Source organism: Acinonyx jubatus, chromosome A3 (assembly GCF_027475565.1).
Source record: "Acinonyx jubatus isolate Ajub_Pintada_27869175 chromosome A3, VMU_Ajub_asm_v1.0, whole genome shotgun sequence".
Lineage (NCBI taxonomy): Eukaryota > Metazoa > Chordata > Mammalia > Carnivora > Felidae > Acinonyx > Acinonyx jubatus.
The window spans coordinates 83811129-83836913 of record NC_069388.1 but is presented as its reverse complement, the minus strand read 5'-3'; the positions used below and the strand labels follow the sequence as shown (position 1 = coordinate 83836913).

Genomic DNA, 25785 nt, shown 5'->3' with positions numbered 1-25785 from the left:
TAAGAAGTCCCACGTAGGGGCCCTGGAGCGGGATTTTGTGCGTTTTTTGGACGGGAAGGGGGAATATCCTAAAATATGCCGGATTCCTGTCGTGCCCTCTGGCTCCGCCACTCCCAGCCGACGCATTTGCAATCTCCAATATGTGTATGTGCGAAAGGCAGTAGGTAAAGACGATAAACAAGTTTGTGCTGTCAGTGAAGAAAAATCTTGCTTCACTTCAGTGGCGCATCGGGCATTATCCGAGACAACTAAATCCAACTCGCCTTGGTTTTGGGGCTACTACGGCAAGCGGGAGGGCGAAAGGCGTTAATGTTTGGAGTCTGGTTTCCCGGTTTGTGTTTTGTCAGGGTCTGGGTGTACTGGTTGGGCGGGGGGAAGTTGGCTGGACCATGTCGGCCTTCGAGAAGCCTCAGATCATCTCCCATATTCAGAAGGGCCTCAACTACACGGTGTTTGACTGTAAGTGGGTGCCCTGCAGCGCCAAATTTGTGACCATGGGCAACTTCGCACGGGGCACCGGCGTCATTCAACTGTATGAGATCCAGCACGGGGACCTAAAGCTGCTTCGGGAGGTGGGTGCCAAGCGGGACTGCCCAGTTCCAGGATCTGGGACTACCGTTGGTGAGGGGTCGAGTGCGGATCTGGGGTTGGGGGGAGTCTGCATTTCTTTTTGCCCAAGCCTCCGTCCAGCGTCCCCGAAAAGCACAGCTCGAGCTGCGCGGAACCAACGAAGATGATCGCAGATTGAGGAATACTTCCGACGTAAAATGCTTTGGTTCGAGTCCTGAATTCTCGGCTGGCCAGTTCATCCGCGCCCTGCTGGCCCCTTCCTGCAGTCACCCTCGCAGTCCAGAGCGGGGTCCCTGGGAAGTGACATTAAGATTTCCTATCTAAATTCGAGGCCCTTCTAGGCAGTGCGCAGTTGTTTGTGGAGTCTTTTTAATAGGCCCTGTTAGTAAAATGCTTTTTCTTATAAGCAGAGACAAAGCTGGTACCGTGATGCCTGCATTGTAATTGGAGGAGACAGCCGAAACATTTATTCTTCAGCGAGTATCAATTGATTGTCTGATATTCCCCGGCATGTGAATGACAATGACCCTGGTTTCACGGAGTTTATTTTCTAGTGGGAGAGAGAATCAGTTAAATGATCAAACAGACGATGCATAAATACAAGCAGATGAATTCTCTAACATAAAGGAACACGGTTCTATGAGAGTAAAAACAGATTTGGGAGAGTAGATGCTAACTAGGCCAAACTAGGAATAGAGGAGGTTTCCAGAGGAAACAGGGTATGCGGAACCTCAGCGATGGGAGTGGTAAGCAGGGACCAAACTTTGCAAGGTCTTTAAGTTGTTTAAAGGAGTTACGCTTTTTTAAGTGGGACATCTCTGAAGGACTTTTAACTGGATGTGGCAAGAGCAAGTTTACAAGTTTTGTGAAGATCATTAGTGAAAGAATTCGAGAATAATGATGGTAACTAATATTCTTGTACTTGTTTACAGTTTTAAAAATGCATTGATCTCAGGTGATCAGTCATAATCAAGTATTAGGGTTGTAATAGACTACAGGGAAGGTTGAGAGCTCCAGGGATTAAAAACTATGGAGAGAATCTGCATGGAGAAGATTGGCTTTAAACTGGTAGATAAAGGTTGGGGCGCCTGGGTGTCCCAGTACAATGAGAGTTGGACTTTGGTTCAGGTCATGATCTCAGGGTTCCTGAGTTGGGCTAGCTGCTGTCAGCACAGAGCCCGCCTGGGATCCTCTGTCCCCCTCTCTGCTTCTCCATGCTCTCTCTCTCAAAAATAAACCAAAACATTAAAAAAAACAAAAAAAAAAAACTGTGGTAGATAAAGAATGAATACAATTTGGATAGGCAAGCTTGGATTAGAAGGGATATAAGATCGATCCCATCTCACTTTAAATTTCAATGAGTGCCAGTTTTCTTGTTCAGTTTGTCTCTTCTTTTTTAGTTTACTTATTTTGAGAGAGAGCAGGGAAGAGAGAGAAAATCCCAGGTAGGTTTGGCACTGTTAGCAAAGAGCTCACAGATTGTGAGATCATGACCTGAGCTGAAATCAAGAGTCAGACACTTGAGCCACCCAGGCACCTCAGTTTGTCTTTTCTAGCCAGGTACTCAGAGTTCCTACACATGACTTATCCTTTTCTACCTTGCCTTGCTTATGTTGTTCGCCACTTAGCCCCCAGGCACCTGTTGCTATTTTAGGGTCCAGTTCAGATTATTTGATTTAGGAAATCCCTTCCTGATCCCCACACAAAGTAAACTCTTTACATTGCATTATGCTGGTTCTTATCTGCTCCAGAAATAATGTAATTCTGTCTAATCTCTAATTAGATTGTAAACTCCTGGAGAGTAAGGACAGTGTCTTTTCATCACTGTGGTTTGTAAAGTTCAACCACTCAATAAATTACTTGTTACAAGGATGAGTGAATGTATAGTCTGTAAAAGGATGTAACTTGGAAAATTTAAATATCAGTTTATTGATCATTAATCAACTGGGGTCAGGGTTTGAACAAATGGAAACATTGGAATAGCAGACAAAAGCAGGTGAAGTATTAGGAACAAATACCAAAAAGCATCAAATTTAACCAGAGAACATTTACAGACTCTAACTTTTTAAAATAAGGTATAATTTGTATACACGTAGGAACACACTTGTTCCACAGAGTGAAATAATGCCCTTTGTCTCTGTTCACAACCTATTTCAGGATACCATGCTAAAGAAGGACCAGAGGTACTTGAAGAATGAGTCCCTTCTTCTAAAAAGCCTCTTGTCTAGAGAAAGGATAAAACAAATGCAAAAACACATTGAAGAACTTAGATTGTGTTTGGCTGTTATGGTGCAGTGGAAAAGAATACAAGTTAAATATAGGCTCAATGGGTCTCAACTCTTACTGTGCGTCAGGATCAGCTGAGTATGTTCTGTTGCTGTTGTCATAGATTGTGTGTGTGTGTGTGTGTGTGTTTTAAAACATTCATGCCTTGGTTCCACCTTAAGAAATTCTGATGGAGTGCGACTCTTCATTTAGAGTAGAGTGAGGCCTAGATATCAGTATTTTTTAAACTTCAACCAGGTGATTCTAACAAGTACCAGTGTTGACTACCATGGGGCTAGATGAATTTCTGAAATACTTGATTCTTCAGTGTGGAACCACCTCAAGTTATGTGTTCCAAAGCCCATGTATCCAAGGTAAAAATGTGAAGGAAGCAAACAGGTCTTTGTTAATGTTTGCCTTATCTTGTTACTAAGGATAGCTAGGGAATGAGGGCCTTCATGTATAGTTGAGCAGTTTGCTACACCACACAAGGGGTTGCAGGGTTTAAGTGGAAACTGAAATCTGTCTCTTTCTCATCAAACTTTATGAATGTGAGACTTCCTCAGCCTATAAAGGACAACTTTCCTCTAATTGGCACAGAGGACTGGGGCGGCCCTGAAAACTGGAATCATAGTTGTGGATGTTTATACTTTAAAATTTAGTAAGTGAATAAAGTTCTGCTTTTTTAGCCCCTGTGCCACTGAGTTCACTGCTTGTTACCATGTGGTTCACTAACTCTTTTAATGTTAATTAAAGCAGTGCTAGGATGTGGAGGAGGAAATACTGACAAGCTGTACTAGACCCACCCACAGATGGAACAAAAATAGCTCTCATGGGACTTATCCATCATGGGCTTCCTTAATCATGTTAACTTATTGTAGCAAAGAGAACCAACAGCTAAGTCATGGTCATTTTCAGGGTCCTACAGCAAAAGTTATTAATATAAACCAATTTTCTTTTTGGAATAAATTTTGCAAAATAAATCTTTTTAGCTGTGGTTTTTTTGTTTTTTGGTTTTTTTTTTTCCCTAGCAAGGAAAATTTAAGTAACCAGTGGATTTTTTTTTAAACCCTTGTTTCCCAAAGGTAAAATACTTAACAGAAGCAGGGAAGGAACCTTTTTATGAACTATAAGAAATTAGCTTCACTCCATTGCCCCTTCTTAATTTAGCTATTATGATGTCCGTGAATATCTTAGAAAGAGAAAACACCCTTGCTTCTATAAGTCCATTTGCCAGGAGAGCTCAGCCTTTCTTGGCCAACTGCAGTCCTCACTGCCATGCAAATAATAAGATGTTTATACATTTGAGGTTTTTTAAAAATGTTTTTATATTTTGAGTTGAATTTTATTCTTGCACAACAGACTGCTAGTATCTATAAATCTGTATTTCTTTAGTATAAGGAGAAAAGAGAACAGGAGGGAGGCATAGATAACTATATATCTTGTAAAGATATGAATGAAGGTAGGAGTGAGAGGACACGAATCTGAAAGTAGGTTCAGTTTGTGACAATACCATTTACTCACCAGTCCTTTTCAAGGTTGGAACATTTTTGGTACTTCTAATCACTCTCTGGTTTATGGAATCGGGGCTACATAATAAACTTAATTGATTTACATGTAGGTCTGGGGGCAGCCACAATTAGTATAAAGAACTTGGAGTCTTCTTCGCTGTATGGACCTTGAGCAAGTCTTAGTCCTCTAAATCTGTCTCCTCATCTGGAAAGGGGTGTTGCAGACACTTAGCTTGCAGTTGTGTGAGGAAGAAAAGTGATGGCCTAGACTAGAAGAACATCTAGAACAGTATCTGATAGATGTGCTCAATATATGGATGCTGTTTTCATTATTGAGTATAAATGATACCAAAAACTATGGTGTGTCATGTGAAAACATGGTGGGAGAAATGGGATCGTGGACTCCCAATGGTTTTTCTCCAGCACTAGGAATGAGAGGCTAATAGATGTTAATTTATATTTTTATTCAACAAATGTTGAGCACCTTAAGGTGTTTAACAGATGCTACAGGGCCCCATTTTCATGGTACTCATTCTAGAAAGGACAGAGATCATTGAATAAATAAAATAATTCTATTGGTAAGTGCAATAAAGAAGATTAAACAGGGTGGGTGATAGTGATTTGGGGGTTCTACTTCAGATTGGAGGTGCAGGGAAAGCCTCTCAGAGGAGGTGACATTTAATCTGAAATCTGAACTTGGAGAAGACAGACATGATGTGAGGGAAGAGCAGTTCAGACAGTGGAAATAGTAAATGCAAATGTCCTGAGGTAGAAATGACTTTGTTGTGTCTGAGAAGCAAAAAGGAAGTTGCAGATGTGGCTGGAGTGTAGTAGAAAGGAGAGAAGCAGGAAATGAGGTCAGAGGAATCAAGGCAAGATTTCAAAGAGCTTAGTACATTTGTCTACCACAGGCCTTGGTACCAGTCCTGTGAGTCTTTGCCTCTAAATGTAGATGCAGTTTATTTCATTCCATTATATTTCAATAAAGACTGACTTGCAGGGGCACATGGGTAGCTCCATTGGTTGGACTTCTGACTTTGGCTCAGGTCATGATCTTGCAGTTCGTGAGTTTGAGCCCCGCGTCGGGCTCCGGGCTGACAGCTCAGGGCCTGGAGCCTGCTTCTTGCTTCTGGGTCTCCCTTTCTCTTTCTGCCTCTCCCTGGCTTGTGCTCGGTCTCTGTCTCTCTCTCTGTCTCTCTCTCTCTCTCTCTCTCTCTCTCTCTCTCAGAAATAAATAACAACAGTTAAAAAAAAAAAGACTGACTTTTAGAATTTGTGCAATGACAGATGTGGAAATATCTAGTATAGGATCTATTGTAATAGAGTGGCTCTCAGTTTGGTTTCTTTCCTTTTAAGGTAGAGATTCTCAGATGTGTTCAGGTGCCAGAGTGTCTGGACATTGTGGTGCTGTTTTTGGAACTCCATGAAATACTCGAGTAGTTTGTTCCAATTCCATACAAAGAAGGGGTTTTCTAGTGGAAAAATCAGACTATATTATACATATTGTGATCTTTATATCACAAGAAGCAACCATACATAAACTTTAATCTTCATTTCCAGGTTTTCTTATTGGCGTTCATTTGCTAATACTTTCTAACAGACAAGGTAAACAAAATATTGAAGAAAACTTAAGTTTGAGAAAATCATATCCATTAGCTTTTTTTTTTTTTAATTTTTAACGTTTATTTTTGAGAGAGAGAGCATGAGTGGGGGAGGGGCAGAGAAAGAGGGAGACACAGAATTGAAGCAAACTCCAGGCTCTGCGCTGTCTACCCAGAGCCCAGTGTGGGGCTTGAACCCACAAACCATGACATCATGACCTGAGCCAAAGTCTGACGCTTAAGTGAGCCATCCAGGTGCCCCTGTCTATTAGCTTTTTAAAGGTTCTATCTGTGTGTGTAAATTTATGTTGGTGCTGGAAGATTAGTGTGTTCTAGGAGCATGGTCTGAGAATCTTTGTTCCAAAGGCTTAAAAGGTGAAAGTTAGATGAAGAAATACCACAGGGAGGAAATTTTTTGCTTCCTAGTTTTTTATTACCAGCAGTAAAATCTTCGAAGAACCATGTGCTCACTGTAGGGACTGAAAAGTAGAGGTTAGCTTTTATGGTATAACTCTTCTGTGGTTTAGGAAGAAGAGAAACCCTATCAAAGGCTCCAAGTGATAGTGGAATTGTGAGAAGCAGAGTGCTTTAGGTGGTAAAAGAGGAGAAAATGGGAGACAAGTCTTCCCAGGTCCCTGAGAAGAATTTTCCTGGAGAGTTCTATCAATACATGATGCAACCTCCCCACAGCTCCTAACCCACGAGTCCCTGGAGCCATATTCTTGTCCATGAGGCCTACCAGCTGCTTACCCAAGAGGCCCATCTTCACCCTCTGCCTCAGACCGGGGGAGCCATGACCAGTGACTTCTTACTTGGGGCATCCAGGCCCAGTGTAACATAAGTGGAGGAAGGAGTGGGTGTCTATTTTATCAGTTGGCATAAGTTGGAACTCTGAATTACTTTAACCGTAGAAATTGTGTCCTAACAGTGATTAAGTGCTGTGCCACTAGTGATATTTCAGTTACTTTTATTTGGGGGAAGTGGAAGGTGGGGAGCACAAAAGTGATCTGGAGTTGGAAACCGCTTTGTTAAGTTGCCAAATTTTTGATTCTTCGTGTTGCTGCATTATAACTTTTTTTTTTTAGTAAAATTGGAAAAAATAATTGAAATAAGTGAATATCAGGTTTCTGAGTAACTATCTGGGACTACAAATGCATTAAAAAAATTATTCTTGTAATTTTGTGTTCCTCATCAATAGGGTCTTTTACAACCATGTTATTACAGATGACTGCTTTTGTTTACTGGGCAGTTTCCACTGAGGCTGTGAATGCTTTCTTGTAGACCTGGCTACATAGTAACTGCTCATTTCTCCAGTTCCCAAACAGTGTGAAAGCTTAACAAGCTGGGAGTTTCCAAAGCCCTGTACCATATAATAATATCTTTTGAATCATGAGAGAAAAGTTCAGTTTAGTTTGTATTAAGTGGATTTTTTTTTTCTTTGAAAACTGCTCTATGGAAGTGCCTAGCCAAACATTTAAAGTGGCAGGGAAATTATTTTTTTAATTCTATGAAACAGGCCAAACCTACTAGGAGGGATGAGATTGGCCCAGGAACTGAAAAGTTTCAAGAAGAAATCCCCTGGAAACTGGAGAACTCTGGAGGGAAAAAAGTGTATGCAGAATACTGTTATGTCAAAAAAAAAAAAAAAGTCAAAGCAAAATATAAGGGCCTTCTTATATTAAATTAAACCTATGTGTTTAATTTAGTGTAAACGTGTAGAAAAAGATCTAGAATGATGGGGATTACTACTGGGGAGCATCAAAGGGAGACTCACTTTTTTCCCTTCAGTTTTTTGTTTTGTTTGAATTTTGTAGGGAACATGTATTACTCTTGTACACATTAAGAATAGGGGCGCCTAGGTGGCTCAGTCTGTTGAGCCTCTGACTTTGGCTCAGGTCATGATCTCGCAGTTCGTGAGTTTGAGCCTCTTATCTGGCTCGTTGCTGTCAGTCTGTCAGCAAGGAGCCTGCTTCTGATCCTCTGTCCCCCTCTCTCTGACCCTCACCTGCTTGTGCTCTCTCCAAAATAAATACTTAAAAAAAAAAAAAGAATAAAAATCTGGGATTCTTGGGTGGCTCAGTCGGTTGAGCATCAGACTCTTGATTTCGGTTCAGGTCATGATCCCATTGTGGGATCAAGGCTTGCATTGGGCTCCACTCCATACCCAGCATGGAGCCTGCTTGGGATCTCTCTCCCTCTCCCCCTCTCTCCCTCTGCCCCTCTCTCCGCTCACATGCGCTCTCTCTCTCAAAAAAAAAAAAAAAAAAGAATAAAAATCTTAAAGTTTATAACAGACTAAGACAATAGGTTTACCCCGTTGAGGCCAAGTAAATGGAGGTGATATTATAGGGCTAGAGTATGGAGTGGGGTAGGCATCAAGCCTCATCAGATTCCGTATTGCCCAGAGTTCACAGGGGCCAAGGCAGCAGCTGACTCCAGGAGAATCAGGGCAGGTGGGGTTAGGGTGGGTGGGGGTGACAGAGTAAAAGGAGATTAGTGGATGACCCACACAAGTGTGGGAGTAGCTAAGAGTAGCATGTATATGTGGGAGGAGTCAAATAGGAACTGATATTTTGGTTGTAAACTCCTTCTTGAGGGCATGGCCAATCGCATTCATGTTTGTATCCTAGTCTGTTCAGTTCATTGACTTTATTTAGTAGGAACTCAATAAAAATGTTGGAATGCATAAGTTGGGCAAAAGTGTAAAGTTGTGTGCTTCAAGCTCTTTGCCTATGACAGGAGGGTATTGTATGATATCATTTCTTTTTTTTTTTTAATGTTTGTTTATTTTTGAGAGAGAGAGAAAGGATCCCAAGCAGGCTCCTTGTTGTCAGCATAGAGCCAGACATGGGGTTTGATCCCACCAACAGTGAGAGCATGACCTGAGCCGAAATCAAGAGTTGGCCCCTTTACTGACTGAGCCAACCTTCGGCGCCCCTGTATGATATCATTTCTTAGGATCCTTTTGATAATATGGTCTAGACTTGATTTCCTTAAGCCATGTACCTTAACTAGTGCATTGGTATGTGGTTGTTCTACTAATGGGATTATATGCAATACTTGAAACAGAGCTTTTTAAAGAAACTTCAAAATATTGGCTAATCCATAGCAATAGCAGTGCCTTTGGCACTCACACATCTACAAATCTGTGTGCATTGACAAGGTCCCAGAGAGAATAGTGACATAAACACTCTCAGTTTATAGGGTTCTGCAGGGAAAACTATAAGAGACACATGAACATTTTTGTTCCTGTAGCCATCTGGAAAGAATAACATCTTCATTATGTTCTTATTCCTACTGAGGATCTTAGAGAAGAATACCACATGAAATGTTGAAATGTTCATATTTGCAAACCAATGGAGATGGTGCACTTGTCAGCATTTGAATGTCTCATTAGTGAGATGAGAGCAAAGGCAAAATTAAAACTCATTCTTTTTGACAGTTACACACTTTTAAACTACAGAAAAGTGATGAAAGGAAAAGCATAATTTTGATCAGAAAATTTTTCATTGCTTTTTATATTATGTGCCTTATTTAAGGCCCATAGTAGAGCCATAAATATCATGAATTATAAATAGCTGCTTACATAAATAATGTATCCTCTTTCCTTCCCTCTGTCAAGATTGAAAAGGCCAAACCCATTAAGTGTGGAACATTTGGTGCAACATCTTTACAGCAGAGATATTTAGCTACTGGAGATTTTGCTGGAAACCTTCATATATGGTAAGATTATTTAGTCAATATTAAGACGCAAGATAGGCAGTTTCCTTGATAGTCTTGTTACTCTTCCTCTGAAAGGGGGGTTTCTTATTTTAAAATGTTCCTTGTTCAATTTTAACTATTTATAAAAATGTAAGAATTGCCCTTTAATATATATTTCTAGATTTCATATTCAAAATCCATTTAAAAATACTGTTTTTCTTTAGCTAGTTTGAATAATGTTACCAATATTTATTTCCACACATGCTGTTTGGTGCTAGCATTTAATCCCCTGTATTTGTACATAAAGGGCTATTCCCCACACATGTAAAACATGGAAAACTTAAGATACTGTTTATATTTCAGTGAGACATTTGGCATTATAGAATGATACACTGAGGTTTTCTTTGTTTGAATTTTTTAATGTAGAATTCCCAATTCATTAAAAAAATTCTGCACATCTAAGCACAACTTTTTAGGAACACATCTATTGAGCAAATCAATGTAAACCTGTTGCAAATGAACAAGACCGTAACTATGCCAAATGCTTATAATTTTCATGTTCTACCTTTAGTTATTTCCTACTTAGATTGCATGAACTGAAATTCCTCAATTACTTTTCAAGAATATGTCTTATTTTTACTGTTTAAAGTATATAGTAATGTTCTAGAAAGAAACTATCTTCTCTACTTCATGTTTTCTAAGGTGACCTTTCTTGATTCTCACTTAGAATCTGTTGCTTTCTTATTAAATTACTGACATGAATCATAAAATAGAATGAAGCTATTTTAATTCCCCTTGCTTTAACTGCTTAATAATTAAGTTAGCATTTATTAGAATGCATCAGTTCTTACATATACTTTCAGAGAACTTGGGAGAAACCAGTCTGAATGTTCTTTTTAAAAATAACATATTTCAGCATAAGACTAAGCAACAAATATAACTATTGACTGTCTCCCTAATAGAGTTTCCTAGCATAGTCACAGGTATTACTGACTTATTTTCATTGTTAAGTCTTATAATTTTGTGTTGTAAAAAGCAGTATTTTAAAGTCAAACAGTAAAGCAATTCTTTGAAGTGGAATCTCAGTCCTGTTTAGTCCTGATTCTTTCACAATGATGCTACAAAAATAAACATGGTCTCCTAGGTTGAGCTATCTGAAATTTTAATTAGGGAGATTTTACTAATAAATCTTGGCCTAGTAATAAGTTGGGATTACATTTCGTGAATAGCTACCTTCATTTTTTTTTTTAAGTATAAGTTATCAAAAACTGACTTGTTAAAGAGAAATGTGGATAGAAGCTCCAGGAGAAAAGAGGGAGGCAGGAGAAGGGGTGTATTAACATAACTTACTTGAGCCATTCATCACCCTGCCATCTTGGGTAGACTCAGACACCCACAGTAGTGGGTGCTTTCCTGCATTCCTTTCTCTTAACTAACCTGGATTTAGACAAGCTTCAGCCAGTTCGACTGTAGATTTGCTGTGCCCAGCATGATGGTACACTGAAAAATATGTAACTAGATGAAAATAGTAAGGAATTTAGTGAGAAAATAATACATTATAAAGGAAGAAACATATACAAAGTAAACACTACTCATATTTTATCCTTCCAAAAGATCTCAAGATCAGACTACCAAGGCCTACTTTGGAAACATTCTAAATCACTTTGAATTTACTCTATGTTTAAAGTAGTGATTATCAGACTTCAGTGGACCAAAGAGTCAGCAGATTTGGGGCTGTTTATCCATTACATCTGTGGAGGAGCCCAGGAATCTGTATTTATTAGTAAGCTCACCTGGTAAGTCATGTGCAGAGGTCCTAGATAGATCATCTCTGAGAATCACTGAGTGTGCTCAGGACTTTGAGTTCCAAGTTGAATGATGGCAGTGCTCATTAAGGGCTCAAAAGAAGCTAAAGTGGAGAGAAAATATTGGAAGTAAATGTATAAATTACCTTCATAGCAAAACCCTTATTTTTTTTTAAGTTTATTTATTTATTTTTTTTATTTTTTCAATATATGAAGTTTATTGTCAAATTGGTTTCCATACAACACCCAGTGCTCATCCCAAAAGGAGGAGATGCCCTCCTCAATACCCATCACCCACCCTCCCCTCCCTCCCACCCCCCATTCAACCCTCAGTTTGTTCTCAGTTTTTAAGAGTCTCTTATGCTTTGGCTCTCTCCCACTCTAACCTCCTTTTTTTTTGTTTTTTTTCCTTTCCCTCCCCCATGGGTTTCTGTTAAGTTTCTCAGGATCCACCTAAGAGTGAAAACATATGGTATTTGTCTTTCTCTGTATGGCTTATTTCACTTAGCATAACACTCTCCAGTTCCATCCATGTTGGTACAAAGGGCCATATTTCATTCTTTCTCATTGCCACGTAGTATTCCATTGTGTATATAAACCACAATTTCTTTATCCAGTCATCAGTTGATGGACACTTAGGCTCTTTCCATAATTTGGCTATTGTTGAGAGTGCTGCTATAAACATTGGGGTACAAGTGCCCCTATGCATCAGTACTCCTGTATTCTTTGGGTAAATTCCTAGCAGTGCTATTGCTGGGTCATAGGCTAGGTCTATTTTTAATTTTTTGAGGAACCTCCACACTGTTTTCCAGAGTGGCTGCACCAATTTGCATTGCCACCAACAGTGCAAGAGGGTTCCCGTTTCTCCACATCCTCTCCAGCATCTATAGTCTCCTGATTTGTTCATTTTGGCCACTCTGACTGGCGTGAGGCGATACCTGAGTGTGGTTTTGATTTGTATTTCCCTGATGAGGAGTGACGTTGAGCATCTTTTCACATGCCTGTTGGCAATCCGGATGTCTTCTTTAGAGAAGTGTCTATTCATGTTTTCTGCTCATTTCTTCACTGGGTTATTTGTTTTTTGGGTATGGAGTTTGGTGAGCTCTTTATAGATTTTGGATACTAGCCCTTTGTCCGATATGTCAGCAAAACCCTTGTTTTAAAACAAAAATCTAAATATGGTATGCATTCTTAAATTTCATTAGTGGACTAAATGTTTAGGACATGTGGAGTAACTAAGAAGCTGTGTTCTGTTGCCTAGGAATTTGGAAGCTCCAGAGATCCCAGTATATTCTGTAAAGGGCCATAAAGAAATTATAAATACCATAGATGGTGTAGGCGGACTGGGAATTGGGGAAGGTGCACCTGAAATCGTGACTGGCAGCCGAGATGGTAAGTTAAAGTATTCTGTGTATTTAAATTTTTTTTTTCTTTAGATAAGTCTCTGTGCAACAATATGTCCTCTCTATATGGAAATCCTCTTCAGAGGCCTTGACTTCCTAAATCTAACAGTGTTTTTTAATGGGCAAGTTTAATTGCATATCCCTCAGTTGCTTCAGACTTTTGAAGTATTTTGAGATAGAGGCATAGCACTTGCTATTTTAGTTTTGAGCAAGTTCAGCTACTAACAACCATAGTTTCCTATGAACCTTGAAAGATTTAAAATTGCTTTACAGGTTTTTGAGGCAGCTCAAAAACAATATAAGGTGGGCAGCAACTTTTCATTTTCTTTTTTTAAAAAGCAGAATTGGTACTTGTGAAAATTGTCATATTGACAGTTAGTTGAACATTGAAGTTCCGTGATCCTTCTACTGAGCATCGTAGAATGATCCAAGGGCACCAACTCCGCTTTCCTGCCCTGTGGTGACTAGCAAGGGACAGGTCTGTTGGTGTTCAAAGCTGTTCCGAATGACTGTAATGGAGTCAGAATTTTTGTTGCTTCACGATGGGTACATAAGAAATTTGGTGTCTTAGTGGGTTTGGCTGCTCGAGACCATGAGGAAATTACTTTAAAAGAAAAGAGATGTATTTTTCTAGTAGCTACTCAACAGTGTCTGGGTTTTAGAAATCAATTATCCGGGGTGCCTCGGTGGCTCAGTCGGTTAAGCATCTGACTTTGGCTCAGGTCATGATCTCACAGTTCAAAGGTATGAGTCCTGCATCAGGCTCTGTGCTGACAGCTCATAACCTGGAGCCTGCTTGGGATCTGTGTCTCCCTCTCTCTCTGCCCCTCCCCCACTCGCTCTCTCTCAAAAATAAATAAAATGTTAAAAAAATTAAAATCAATTATTCTTTTTAATCATAAAAGCAATATGGAATATATAAGGAAAAGTAGCATTCAATCTACCACAGTAACATAACCATTAGATTTGTTTTCCTTTCCAATCTTACATATAATTTTGTGTAGTTGTTTAGATATGATTTTTATCTTTTTTATGTTTTGTCATATGCAAATGTTGCTGTCTCCATAATTACCATTTAATGACTGTAATATTCCATTCTATGTATATATCACAGTGTCCTTAACCATGTCTTTGTTAATAAGCACTCACTTTGCTTTAAATTTTTGTTTATTGTTTTGGGAGAGTGACTTTAAAATAATGAAGGAATGAGTATCATCATGTATCTAACTTTTTTAGAATAAATGTGTTTTATGATTTTTTAAATTTATTGTCAGACTTGCCAAAGTATTCATGTACATTCTCAGCTACAGTTGATGAGGTAGATTTCGAGTCTGTCCTACCAGCACTGATTTTCTTTTTTCCCCCCTAATTTTAGATTAAAAAAAAATTATTTAATGTTTATTTTTGAGAAAGAGACAGAGCACAAGTGGGGGAGGGGCAGAGAGAGAGGGAGACACAGAATCTGAAGCAGGCTCCAGGCTCTGAGCACTCAGCACAGAGCCCAATGTGGGGCTGGAACTCATGAACCGTGAGATCATGACCTGTGCCGAAGTTGGATGCCCAACCGAATGAGCCATCCAGATGCCCCTCCTTAATTTTATAAGTAAAAATGGTCCTGCATTCCCACTTGTGTTAACTTCTTCCTATATTTGTTTACTAGTTAGTTTTGCTTTGTGAATTGTCTGTTCATGTTCCTTGCTCATTTAACTATTGCAAATTTCATATGAATCTTAACGATTTGTATGAACCCTCTACAGTGATATAATAATCTCTTGTCACATTTGTGAGAAATTTTTTTCTCCTTAAAGTAGCCTTTTTAATGACTGACTTTATTTTATCCTTCTCTAAGGATATCTAGTGGGATATCTCCCCTTTTCCTGAGTTTATTTCCCTTTTAAAGATTTTTTGCCTTTTTCCTGTTCTCTCTCAAGTACTTACTTGCCTTTCAGCCATTTTATTAAATGCATTTGTATTTCTCCTAGGCAGTGATGAGTTTAGTTAGTAGTCCTGCAATTTTCAGTAAAATGAGGGAGTTGAAATTCAATTGAGAAGAAATATGTGTTAATTTTATTTAATATTTCCCTCATCTCTATTGCCACAGGGAAATTAAGTTTAATTGTATGTGAGATAGTGTTCTAAAACCCCATATAAGATATCATAAATGTAAAAATCAGAGTTTATTCATCTGTATAAGAAAAATGCCAATGATTATATGGGTAGTATGGAAAAAAATAAAAATTAAGATGACACTGATATTAGTCTAAGTAAATAGTACGTTAGTTTTAGGCTCAAAGAAAATAAGACCTGATCTGAGTTACATAACATTTGTGTTTGCCTTGTCGGTCAGACCTTATTGATAACTTTGGAATAGTTGTTGGCTCTTCTGTGTATCTATTAACTTGGAAATCAAGTCAGACAGTAACATATGGGTTATATCTCTGATATTAAATACAACTTGCCCATTTAGAAGTCAGAAATATGTGAAAAATTTTCAGGTTTTTTAGTATCTGTAATACCGCCATGTACGTAGGAAGTCATAGGAAGAGAATGCAGAAATGTCCTCAATCACTGTTGAATTTTGCCAACTCACTCGTATTCACAACAGGAACTGTGAAGGTGTGGGACCCAAGGCAAAAAGATGATCCTGTTGCCAATATGGAACCTGTACAAGGAGAAAACAAGAGAGACTGTTGGACTGTGGCATTTGGTAAATTCTTGAAGAATTCTTGCATTTGATGTATCAGATGGTAAAAAGCACAGTGGTTCAAGATAGTCTCTTTACAGTCTGTTTTTTGGATTATTCTGATAGTTTACTGAGGCAAATAGAGATGGTGGTTAATGTCAGCCACTGGCGCCTAGGTTTGAATCCTCACTTTTTTATTTCTTGCCTGAGTGAGGTGGGCAATTTAGCAATCTTCTCTGTTCCTTAGTTTCTTCATTTATGAAGTGAAACTAGTAATAGAATTTACCAAATAGTTTTATGAGGATTCAATGAAGTAGTACATATACAGTGCTCAGAATTGTGCTTAAATTATTAAGTGCTCAAAAATATTTGCTACTATTACATACTTGGGTCTAACGAGACAATGTGGACCTAGTTTAGAGTCAAGTGCCATTAGTGGAACTAAGCAGAGTCTGAAACACAAGTGGTGACCTAAAAAAATCTTACATTATACTCTACACAGAGGATGTTTATTTTCTAGAACATAGTTATGCCATTACAGAATTATTTGTTAATAATTTGATAACAATGTTCCTCTGTTACTATACTTAAAGTGAATATTGATTTTGTAGGACTAATTGATATTCCTTAGTATCTCTTACTGGGAGCGAAAATGAAAATAATTTTTGCTACTACAGGATATGGGTCATACTTTGTTTGAAATTTGAAATTCTTTCTCCTTTTTCATTGTATAATACTATATAGATAACAGACATTAATAGTGGGATTTAACAGTATATGTGAACTGTTTAAGTTCTATATATTATTTTAAAATCGCACTATTATTTAATCAGAGGAAAGTTTTAGATTTCCAAATTAAAAACTAAGTTATCGTATGGGAATTACTATGTGTTTGTATATAATGAGCAAGAATATGTAAACTTAACACATGTACGCTTTGGGGAGAAATTTCAGGATTTGTATTTAGAATCATCATCTAAAATTTGATGTGATAATTAAAAAGTAATTATCTGTGGGCCATTAAAGCCTTTCATCTTTGACCTAAGGGACATAAGTACAATTTAAAATCGGGGACATTAAGTTTGAAAAACAATCCATTGATTTGACCATTTTATGAATGTCATAGTACTGTACTGTGGGCATGCAAAGTGAGAGAGATTCATATACTACCCTCCAGAAGCTTATAGTTCAGTAAAGAGGGTGTAATATCTACACTAATTATAGTAGATAAGAGTCATAAGAGTAAGAGTAAGAGTGAGAAAAGGTCACAAGAAGTATGGATGAATATAGAAGGAATCTTCAAGTGAGAAATGTCTGTGGAGGAAGAGCATTTTGACCTCAGACCAAGTATACATAGGATATCAACCACTGAAATTGGGAGGAAGTGTCAAGCATAAGGAATAGCCTGAAAAGTGCCAAAGTAAGTATGTTAAATGAAATAGTGGTAGAAGTAGCCTTAAATGTGGCTCAGGGCCACAGTGTTGAGAAGTGTTGAGATGGTGGGGAGGTAGTGGCAAACCTCTGAAGGTTTTTGCAAGGATGAGATGTGATTGAAGCTTTAGGAAAATCACATTGGTGTGTGTAGTGGGGAGAGATGAGTGCCAGAGGTACTCCAGAAAATATCCTGGATCCAAGCAGGATGAATTAAACTACAGGTTATAAATTTACTTCAGGGGCCACCATCCATACAAATGTTTAACAGTGTATTACAATGTATTTCAGATTTCCTTGCAAAGATAACACCAGACACCATTTTGCAAACTAAATGGTTTTAAAGTAGTTTCTATTTGCATTCAAATATAGTTACTACCAAGAAAGCAATAGAAGCATAGCTGTATTTATTCTACCAACCCCTGCTATGTTTGAACTGTAATTGACCTGTTAGTCTGCAGATATAATAGAGAAAGACCATTTGCTTTCAACTTAGACTCCAATAAACATTTTCACTCACCCCTTCAATATAGAATCTCAGCAAATGAGCTTTTTTAAAAAAAAAAAAAGCAAAATTAGATAACCAACTTAATAATCTTGATGTCCTATCAGGTTTGGCAAAATGAGATTCTGCCTAGTGTGATTTTGTATAAGGTATATGTATAAGGTATAAGGTTCTATAACATTATTTTAGCAGCCTTCAAATTAGTGTTTATAAAGATATGCAATGTTGTGTCTTGATTTCCAGGCAATGCTTATAATCAAGAGGAGCGTGTTGTTTGTGCTGGGTATGACAATGGGGATATCAAACTGTTTGATCTCAGAAATATGTCATTGCGGTGGGAGACGAACATAAAAAATGGGGTAATGTACCTTTGGGTTCTTATAGTTTGTCTTAGCATGTTTTTGTCCACCTCCAAACTACTTCAAAAGGATAGCACCTCTAATAACTCATCTCAGTACAGCCCCTCTGCCAATGGTTTTTTGTTTTTTTTTTTTAATTTTTTTTTTAACGTTTATTTATTTTTGAGACAGAGAGAGACAGAGCATGAATGGGGGAGGGTGAGAGAGAGGGAGACACAGAATCTGAAACAGGCTCCAGGCTCTGAGCGGTCAGCACAGAGCCCGACGCGGGGCTCGAACTCACGGAGTGTGAGATCGTGACCTGAGCCGAAGTCGGTCGCTTAACCGACTGAGCCACCCAGGCGCCCCCTGCCAATGGTTTTTAACCTTTTTGAGCTGTGGAGCCCTTTGAGAATTTAATGAAAATCATGGATCCTTTCTTCAGAAAGTGAACACACACTCAGATGTGGTATGACAACTCCTGGTGAGTCACCAGCTCCTGTGTCCTATTTGTGGACCCCTGTGGGCTATGCGCAGTGTGATATTAAAATGAGCTAGGCTAGAGACCTTTTTTCCTGCTAATATTAGAATAGTAACAGCCTCCACAAGTTCTTTCAGATTTTTGGGTCCTGAGTTGTACACCTTTAGTGAAGAATGTGGTTCCTTCCTGTTTTCTAAAATCAGCTTTGACTGGACTGTATAAAATAATTATGTAACAATAGGGGCACCTGGGTGGCTCAGGCAGTAAAGTGTCCAACTTCAGCTCAGGTCATGATCTCGCAGCCTGTGAGTTCGAGCCCCATGTCGGGCTCTGTGCTGACAGCTCAGAGCCTGGAGTCTGCTTCAGATTCTGTGTCTCCCTCTCTCTCTGCCTCTCCCCCACTCATGTTCTGTGTGTGTGTGTGTCTCTCTCTCTCAAAAATAAATAAACATTAAAAAAATAATAATTATGTAATAACAGTAAAAAATTATATGGCTTTATAAAATAATCTACAAGACAGGGGAACTCAGGATGGTTTTGTTGATCCTATAAACCAAAAAGAAATTTTTTCATTTAAAGGTATTTGATGTATTGGTTCTCAAAAGATAAAATGATTATTTAAATCCTTTCACATGAGCTGATAATTTTAAAGTTGTTTTACTTAGTTTAAAAGAACCTCCTGAATAATAATCATTAGACCATCAATAATAAATATTTTCTATTACAGGTATGTAGCTTGGAGTTTGACAGAAAAGACATAAGTATGAATAAATTGGTAGCTACATCACTGGAAGGAAAGTTTCATGTTTTTGATATGAGAACACAGCATCCAACCAAAGGTTTTGCCTCTGTTTCAGAAAAGGTAAATATGGGGGAAATGTCTTTCTATGAGGAGGAATGTTCATAGCTTGTTTTAGACTAATAAATAGAATTAGTCATCAAGGTTCTTTCCAGGTCTTTATATGAAGGGAGCTATTTTTAATATATTCTTGTGGGAACTTGACAGGTTTTTCTGTGCAGAGTACTTCCCCAAAGTTTATCAGTTTTAGATTTCTTGACTATAATAAAGGCTTCAGTTGGCTAAGAATCTTATTTTGTAGTTTAGGAGCAATGAAAAGAAAACTAGCTGATGTTGAGAATTGGATCAACAAAACCTAGCGTAGTGTTTTCTAATAAATATATAGTATTTGTATTAATATCTAATTATATACTTTTCAGAACATATCAACATATATACATTTATGTCATTTCATCACATCTTATTTCATATTCTGGTTTGCTACATTAAGTGAAATTATTTCAAGTATTAACCCTTGTACAGAGTAGGTTCAAAAAAATTATTCAGGGGTGCCTGGGTGGCTTGGTCGGTTAAGCGTCCGACTTCAGGACTTCGGCTCAGGTCATGATCTCACGATCCGTGAGTTTGAGCCCCGCGTCGGGCTCTGTGCTGACCACTCAGAGCCTGCAGCCTGTTTCAGATTCTGTGTCTCCCTCTGTCTCTGCCCCTCCCCTGTTCATGCTCTGTCTCTCTCTGTGTCAAAAATAAATAAACGTTGAAAAAAAAATTAAAAAAAAAATTATTCAGTCAGTCATCCACACATACATACATACTTTACCTTGTCCCAAAGAGTATTTGAGGTAGCTTAGAAGGAAACATGGTATTATCACATCAAAAATAGATGAAGAGAAGGCTGAGCACAGGAAAAATACTGGTTAAAAAAAAGAAAAAAAAAAGATGGTGATGCCTGGAGTAAGGGGATTGCATAAATTCCTGCTGCAACACCCTGTCATTTGCCAGAGATGGATTGGGAATGTGACTCTGACCTTCCTCGAATGTAAAAGTAAAGATCGGTTACAGATTTGTAGTTTCCATAAGATTAAAATATGTAAGTTGCTCAAGAAATAAAAATTGACTCTCTTGTTCCCTCTCCCTCCATTGTGGATTCAGTAGTACTTCTCAAACCTTCCCATTTTGTCTTTTTGTTGTTGTTATTGCTGCTAATTATTATTATTATTGCATATAAATTACTGTCACTGCCTGATGAACTAAATTCTTAAGGTAGCTATAAGTTGCAGTATTGTTTTGCCTTTGTTATTTCAGAATATATTAAGTATCAACAACATAAAGCACTTTATTAAATTGTCCCTTATACAATTGTAACATGGTTCTCATCTGCCCATTATAAAGTGTCATCTTCAAAATTTTTGTTATATTTATTTAATCAAGTAATTGCTAAATCTGTCAAATGAGGCCACTGTATTTTAAGAGGTCATGGCCCCTCTTTTTTTGTTTTTATCAATTTCCAGAAGAAAAAGAGAAGTTTAAACTATGAAACAAAATAGGTTTTAACAGCCTGGACCCACTCACTTGAGGACTGTCACACACTTAAAGGGTGTATTTTGAGATATGTGTTTTTAATCTGCTAATGGTAATCCCCTTACATGACTATTAAGTCAAATGCCTAATCACTAATCACTCCCTAAAATATAGTGTCTAAGAATGACTTAGATCAAGTTAGTTGGTCTCACTGCTTCTGCGATGCAGAAATCTTTCCTCCCTCCCTCCCTCTTTCTCTCTTCCACTCTACCCCCTTGTCTCTCCCTCTCCCTAGGTCTGCCCCTCACCCTCCCTTCCTTTCTCTCTGTCTGTCTTTCAAATTCCTGGCAGTGAATATTACACCATTAACACTGATTTACTAGCTGTTGTTGAGGTGCTAACAAGCTGTTAACCTTCCAGTTGCCATTTTTGTCTTTTAGTTTAATATGACTGAATAAAGATCCTGGCTTATTATAATCTTAAACCCCATCTATAAGTCCCTGTGGTCCTTATTTTGAAGACTAGATAAGTCAAATGGTACAAATTAAAGATAAGCCTCTTGGAACTTTAAGTCAAAATTCATTCTGTATATGGGAACTCTCTGAAGTTCCCACTCAGTTTTCTGGAAACCTGAAACTGCTCTAAAAAATAAAGGCTGTTTTTGTTATTGTTGTTGTTGTTTGTTTTTAAATCAGTCTATCCTTTTTTTCCCTTAGGATGAAGTATGTTTTTGTACTTTGAGTTTTTCTTCTCCCTCAGAGTGAGCTAGGGATATTTACATGTGTAAAATCTATGTATATGGTACTATATACCTAAATGGACTTTTAATCTGATAACATCTTTTTTTTTTGATCCAGTAGAACTTTGTTTCGTAAAGCCACAAAGAAAAATGATGCTTTTATTACTTATTATGAACTCTATAAATCTCTGTAGCCCTTATGAAGAGATGTGCCAGAAATACTTGAATTACTTCTATAATGGTTGTTGAAATTATAGTGGTAAAAATTCTTTTTTACAGTATTTCTCTTCTCGGACAATCTTTATCATATAAACAAACATAAAAACTAGTTATGTGCCTCTCATCCTGTTTAGGCCCATAAATCAACTGTGTGGCAAGTCCGACACCTGCCACAGAACAGAGAGCTCTTTCTGACTGCTGGAGGCGCCGGCAGCCTTCACCTCTGGAAGTAGTAAGTCTCTGTTGATGCTCATGGCTCCTTGTTAAGTTACTGGTGGGCGGAAAGTAGGATTAGATTGAACTTGGTTGTCCTTCTTCCTCCTTTGACTTAGTTCATTTTGATAATGATTTTAAATTAAAGGGTGTTATTTTGTCTGCTTTTTCAAATTAATGTCATTATTTTACACTTAGTAAGTATTAACCTTCTTTTGGCACACTAAGTATATTTGTCATTTTGGTTGTGTCTTCCATCTATCGGGGTAACTTAGGAATAGTTCTTTTCATAGCTTAAAATCATGGCTTTGGCTAGGTTTTATTGTTGTCGGTTTTTGTTTTTGTTTTGCTTTGGATGTGAAAATTTGACCAAACGCTTCTGTGAAGTATTACTTACTGTCTGGTCATTAGAACACAACCTCTAGAGAATAAGAAATGGGTTGGAATTCTTAATTGTAGATCCTGATCACTCACTTGACCAAGTTCAGATACCATTGTTGTGAAAGAATCCAAACAGCACTGAGGTGACGGATGGGTCTCCAGGAAAAGCCCCATCACGGAGTTTGCTTTCTGTGTGCTGGAGGCAGTGTGAGTTACAGCCTTGGCTGTGCTCTGAGTCCCTGGTGCCCTAACGTGGCACATACTAGGTCAGCTGCTCATTTATAGGGCCTGACGAAAACTGAGACTTAATGGTATTTCTTTCTCCATCACTCAAGGGGGAAAAAACCCACTAACACAAGCCCATAAATGAAAGATATTTCCAAAATAAAGTTTGATTCATGATATAAGAAGAAAACCACCATCTTCAGTATGGCTAGGACTTTCACACCTACAAAATACTTCTCTATTGATTAGCTTCTTTTAGAAGGCAGCAGGGGAGCTGAGAAACAAGGCCACAGTTGGAAAGTATTCAAGTATTTAGGGATCTGGCCAACAAAAAGGCTTGAGATCAAGACTGTACAGGTCCTGTGAGTAACAAGCAGAGGAAAAGCTTTACGAGTTGTGGGAGAATGCCCAGTAGACAGACCATTTGGTAACTCGTCTTCTCCTTGTACCTTGCCCATTGTCCTTACCTGATTCTCCCAAACCAGGCCATGCTCCCCATTAGTCTCTGCCAATTGGATCGTGCAGCAGCACATCACTATTCTGCCTGTGACCAAACTATTTAGGCTGCTTCCTTGACGAACTAGTTCCAGTTTTCTCTGTAATCCACATACGGAGTTGTAGTTCTGTGTGATGTGCAAACCACGTTTGCAGCTAGAATTTTTGACGATAGTGTAAAGTGGAGTCTTGTATACAGTTGAAATTTGAAGCTAATCTCAGGGTGCCTGGTTGGCTCAGTCGGTTAAGCATCCAACTCTTGATTTTAGCTCAGGTCATGACCTCACGGTTCGTAGGATTGAGCCCTGTGTCAGGCTCTGCACTGACAGTGTGGAGCCTGCTTGGGATTTTCTCTCTCTCTCTCTCTGTCTGTCTCTGCCCCTCCACTCAATTAATAAATAAACATTAAAAAAAAAAAAAGAAACTTGAAGCTTATCTCAGTATGAACTTTAATCCTTACCATAACAGGTATCTAGTCTAATCTTCAAATTGGTTTGGAGCTTTGCTGTCAAGTATTACACCAGCAAAAGAGATTTGGTTTAAGTAAAATGATATTTAGCTCTATTTCCATTTGCCAGTCTCCTTTGGTAGTAATGCACTTAAATTATAAATATTTATTGAGCACCAGAGAGTTCCTAGAGGAACTCACCTAGTTAATTCAGAAATTGTTTTTTGAATGAATGAACCCCAACATGCTGATTTGTGTGTGTGTGTGTGTATATTCAAAACACACAAACATACATTCTTAAAACTTTAATAGACAATATAGAGGGTTTAAAAAATCTTTGTTGTTTTAAATACTAAATATGTATTTATGTTATGTTTTAAATACTAAATAAGCTAAGAGACCTGAAAAAAAATTCTGTAATTTTTTCATCATCTGAATATCTTATTCCTCTTAATCAAAAGAAGTTGTATGGTCCAAGAAGAAGAAAGAATAGTAGGTTATCTGCCTGTCACTTCTATTTCTTCTCTGCTTTTGAGTTGCTTTGTACCTTTGAAACTCTTAGCCTTTATTAGCACTTAAGAAATGAAGGTAGTATCACAGTCGATACCTAACAGGCTTTATTTAAAGGCCTTCAGAGGCAGATTGTCCCTGTATTTCACCAGGAGCTCATCTCTGCTGTAGGGAGGGATGTTTCTTTTTACCCTCTCAAATCCAGACCAACTAGTATTTACAGTTGTTAACCTTCAGCTCTACTTATTTTATAAATTGATATTTTCAGCTGAAAGAAAACAAATATTCTTAGAATTGCTTTTTTTTTTTCCCTTGGAGCAATGATATTCTAGGGTCTAAAATACCTGAGCAGCACATTCCCATGGAAACGGTACACAGAAGGTGTGCATTGGGTCTGTGTCATGGGGCTCGAGGGTTAGAAACAGTGTCTGTTCTTCATTCTGGAAGTATGTAGGTGAGGTTCTGCAAGTGTTACTCACAGCCTTTGCTTTTGCACCTTTTCTGCCTATGGTGTCCTGCAAGCCGAATCTAGAGAAGAACTGCAATAAAAGATTGTGAGGAACACAAGTGAATTTCATAAAGAATGCTAGATCAATCTAAGACTTTTATTATGAAAAGAAAATACAGACTTATGCTGAACAGAGATGATATTTAAAAGTTTTTAGGAGAGGGGTGCCTGGGTGGTCTAGTCAGCTGAGTGTCCGACACTTGATTTTGGCTCAGGTCATGATCTCATGGTCGTGGGAGTGAGCCCCTCATTGGGCTCCACGCTGAGCATGGAGCCTACTTGAGAGCAAGCACTGTCTCCTCGCTCAGAAAAAAAAATTTTTTTAGTAGAACCAATCCCCTTTAAAGCTGTTGAGGTTGAAATAGTGTCTCTTTGTATAAAACTCAACATTAGAAAGATTATTTGTTCCAGTAATCAACTGAGAAGTAAAAATAGAGTCACGGATTATATGTATATGAACACAATGTGGAGAATATTAAGATTTCTCTCCTTACCACTCTGGTCTTGTTCTCAGCGAATACCCTATTCAGCGGTCAAAGAAAGATTCTGAGGGAGTAGAGATGGGAGTTGCCGGCTCCGTCAGCCTTCTGCAGAATGTCACCTTGTCTACTCAGCCCATTTCCAGTTTGGACTGGAGTCCAGATAAAAGGGGTCTCTGCATCTGTAGTTCATTTGATCAAATGGTAAGAGTACTGATTGTTACAAAACTCCATAAAATTTGATCTAAAGACTTTGGACTTGAAACCTTCCAGAAGAACACTCATAGTATTTAGAATGTGCCCTGGAATCCTCTGACCTTCACTGAACAAAGTTGGATTTGACTGAGAAAACAGGCCCCAGAAGCAAACATCCAGACTAGCCCGTCTCTGGGTGGGAAATGCCGAGAGGTGTGTTCCAGCAACCTGACTGGACACCGGTTTGCGGTTTGTTAGCGCATGGGGCACCGCTGTTTCCAGGGCCAGCTCTGTTCATCTCCCCTCTGTTTCTAAGAAAAAGTTGATACTTGTCTATATTCAAACATATTTTTAATTTGTTCTTCATCACCAGAGTTATAATACTTTACCATAACACCTAGTTTAAAAGTTTGTTTTGGTAAAACTACTGTGAATTAACCTTCATAAATATACTTTGAGAGATTTCAGTGTCAGTAAGTTTCTGGAAAGAATAGTACTTTATAAAATACCAAAATGTCATGGTCAGACTAGATTTGGGTAACAGTTTTTAGCTGTATAACTCATAAAATGAAATATTATTTACAATGACCTCTTTTTACTTCAGAAATAAGAGTAAAATTAGACTTTTGCTTATTGAGTGGTAAGTGATGTTGAGATGTATAAGATTGTGGGGTTTTCTAGCCTTATTTTTTGTCACATCTTTTTATATATTTTATGAATAAATTTGTTTTTTGAAATCTATGGAAGCTCTGATTCTGATA

The 25785-nt window shown here is 38.2% G+C and overlaps 1 protein-coding gene and 1 long non-coding RNA gene across 2 annotated transcripts in view; one reads left to right on the top strand and one right to left on the bottom strand.

Annotated features, from left to right (window-relative positions):
* The first annotated feature begins 271 nt into the window (after positions 1 to 271).
* On the top strand, positions 272 to 25765 carry DNAAF10 (dynein axonemal assembly factor 10). The gene is made up of 8 exons (XM_015063967.3): positions 272 to 572; positions 9570 to 9670; positions 12716 to 12846; positions 15463 to 15564; positions 17720 to 17835; positions 19023 to 19157; positions 21705 to 21802; positions 24865 to 25765. The coding sequence occupies exons 1-8, from the start codon at positions 390 to 392 to the stop codon at positions 25070 to 25072; spliced, it is 1074 nt and encodes a 357-aa protein (XP_014919453.1). The 5' UTR covers positions 272 to 389; the 3' UTR covers positions 25073 to 25765.
* LOC113603214 (uncharacterized) overlaps positions 8707 to 25785 on the bottom strand; it is a 57177-nt gene continuing 40098 nt past the window's right edge. Inside the window, exons 7-8 of the long non-coding RNA XR_003424755.2 lie at positions 15448 to 15519; positions 8707 to 11558 (exon numbers count right to left, since the gene is read on the bottom strand). This is a non-coding gene — a long non-coding RNA (uncharacterized LOC113603214). The remainder of the gene's footprint in view (positions 11559 to 15447; positions 15520 to 25785) is intronic.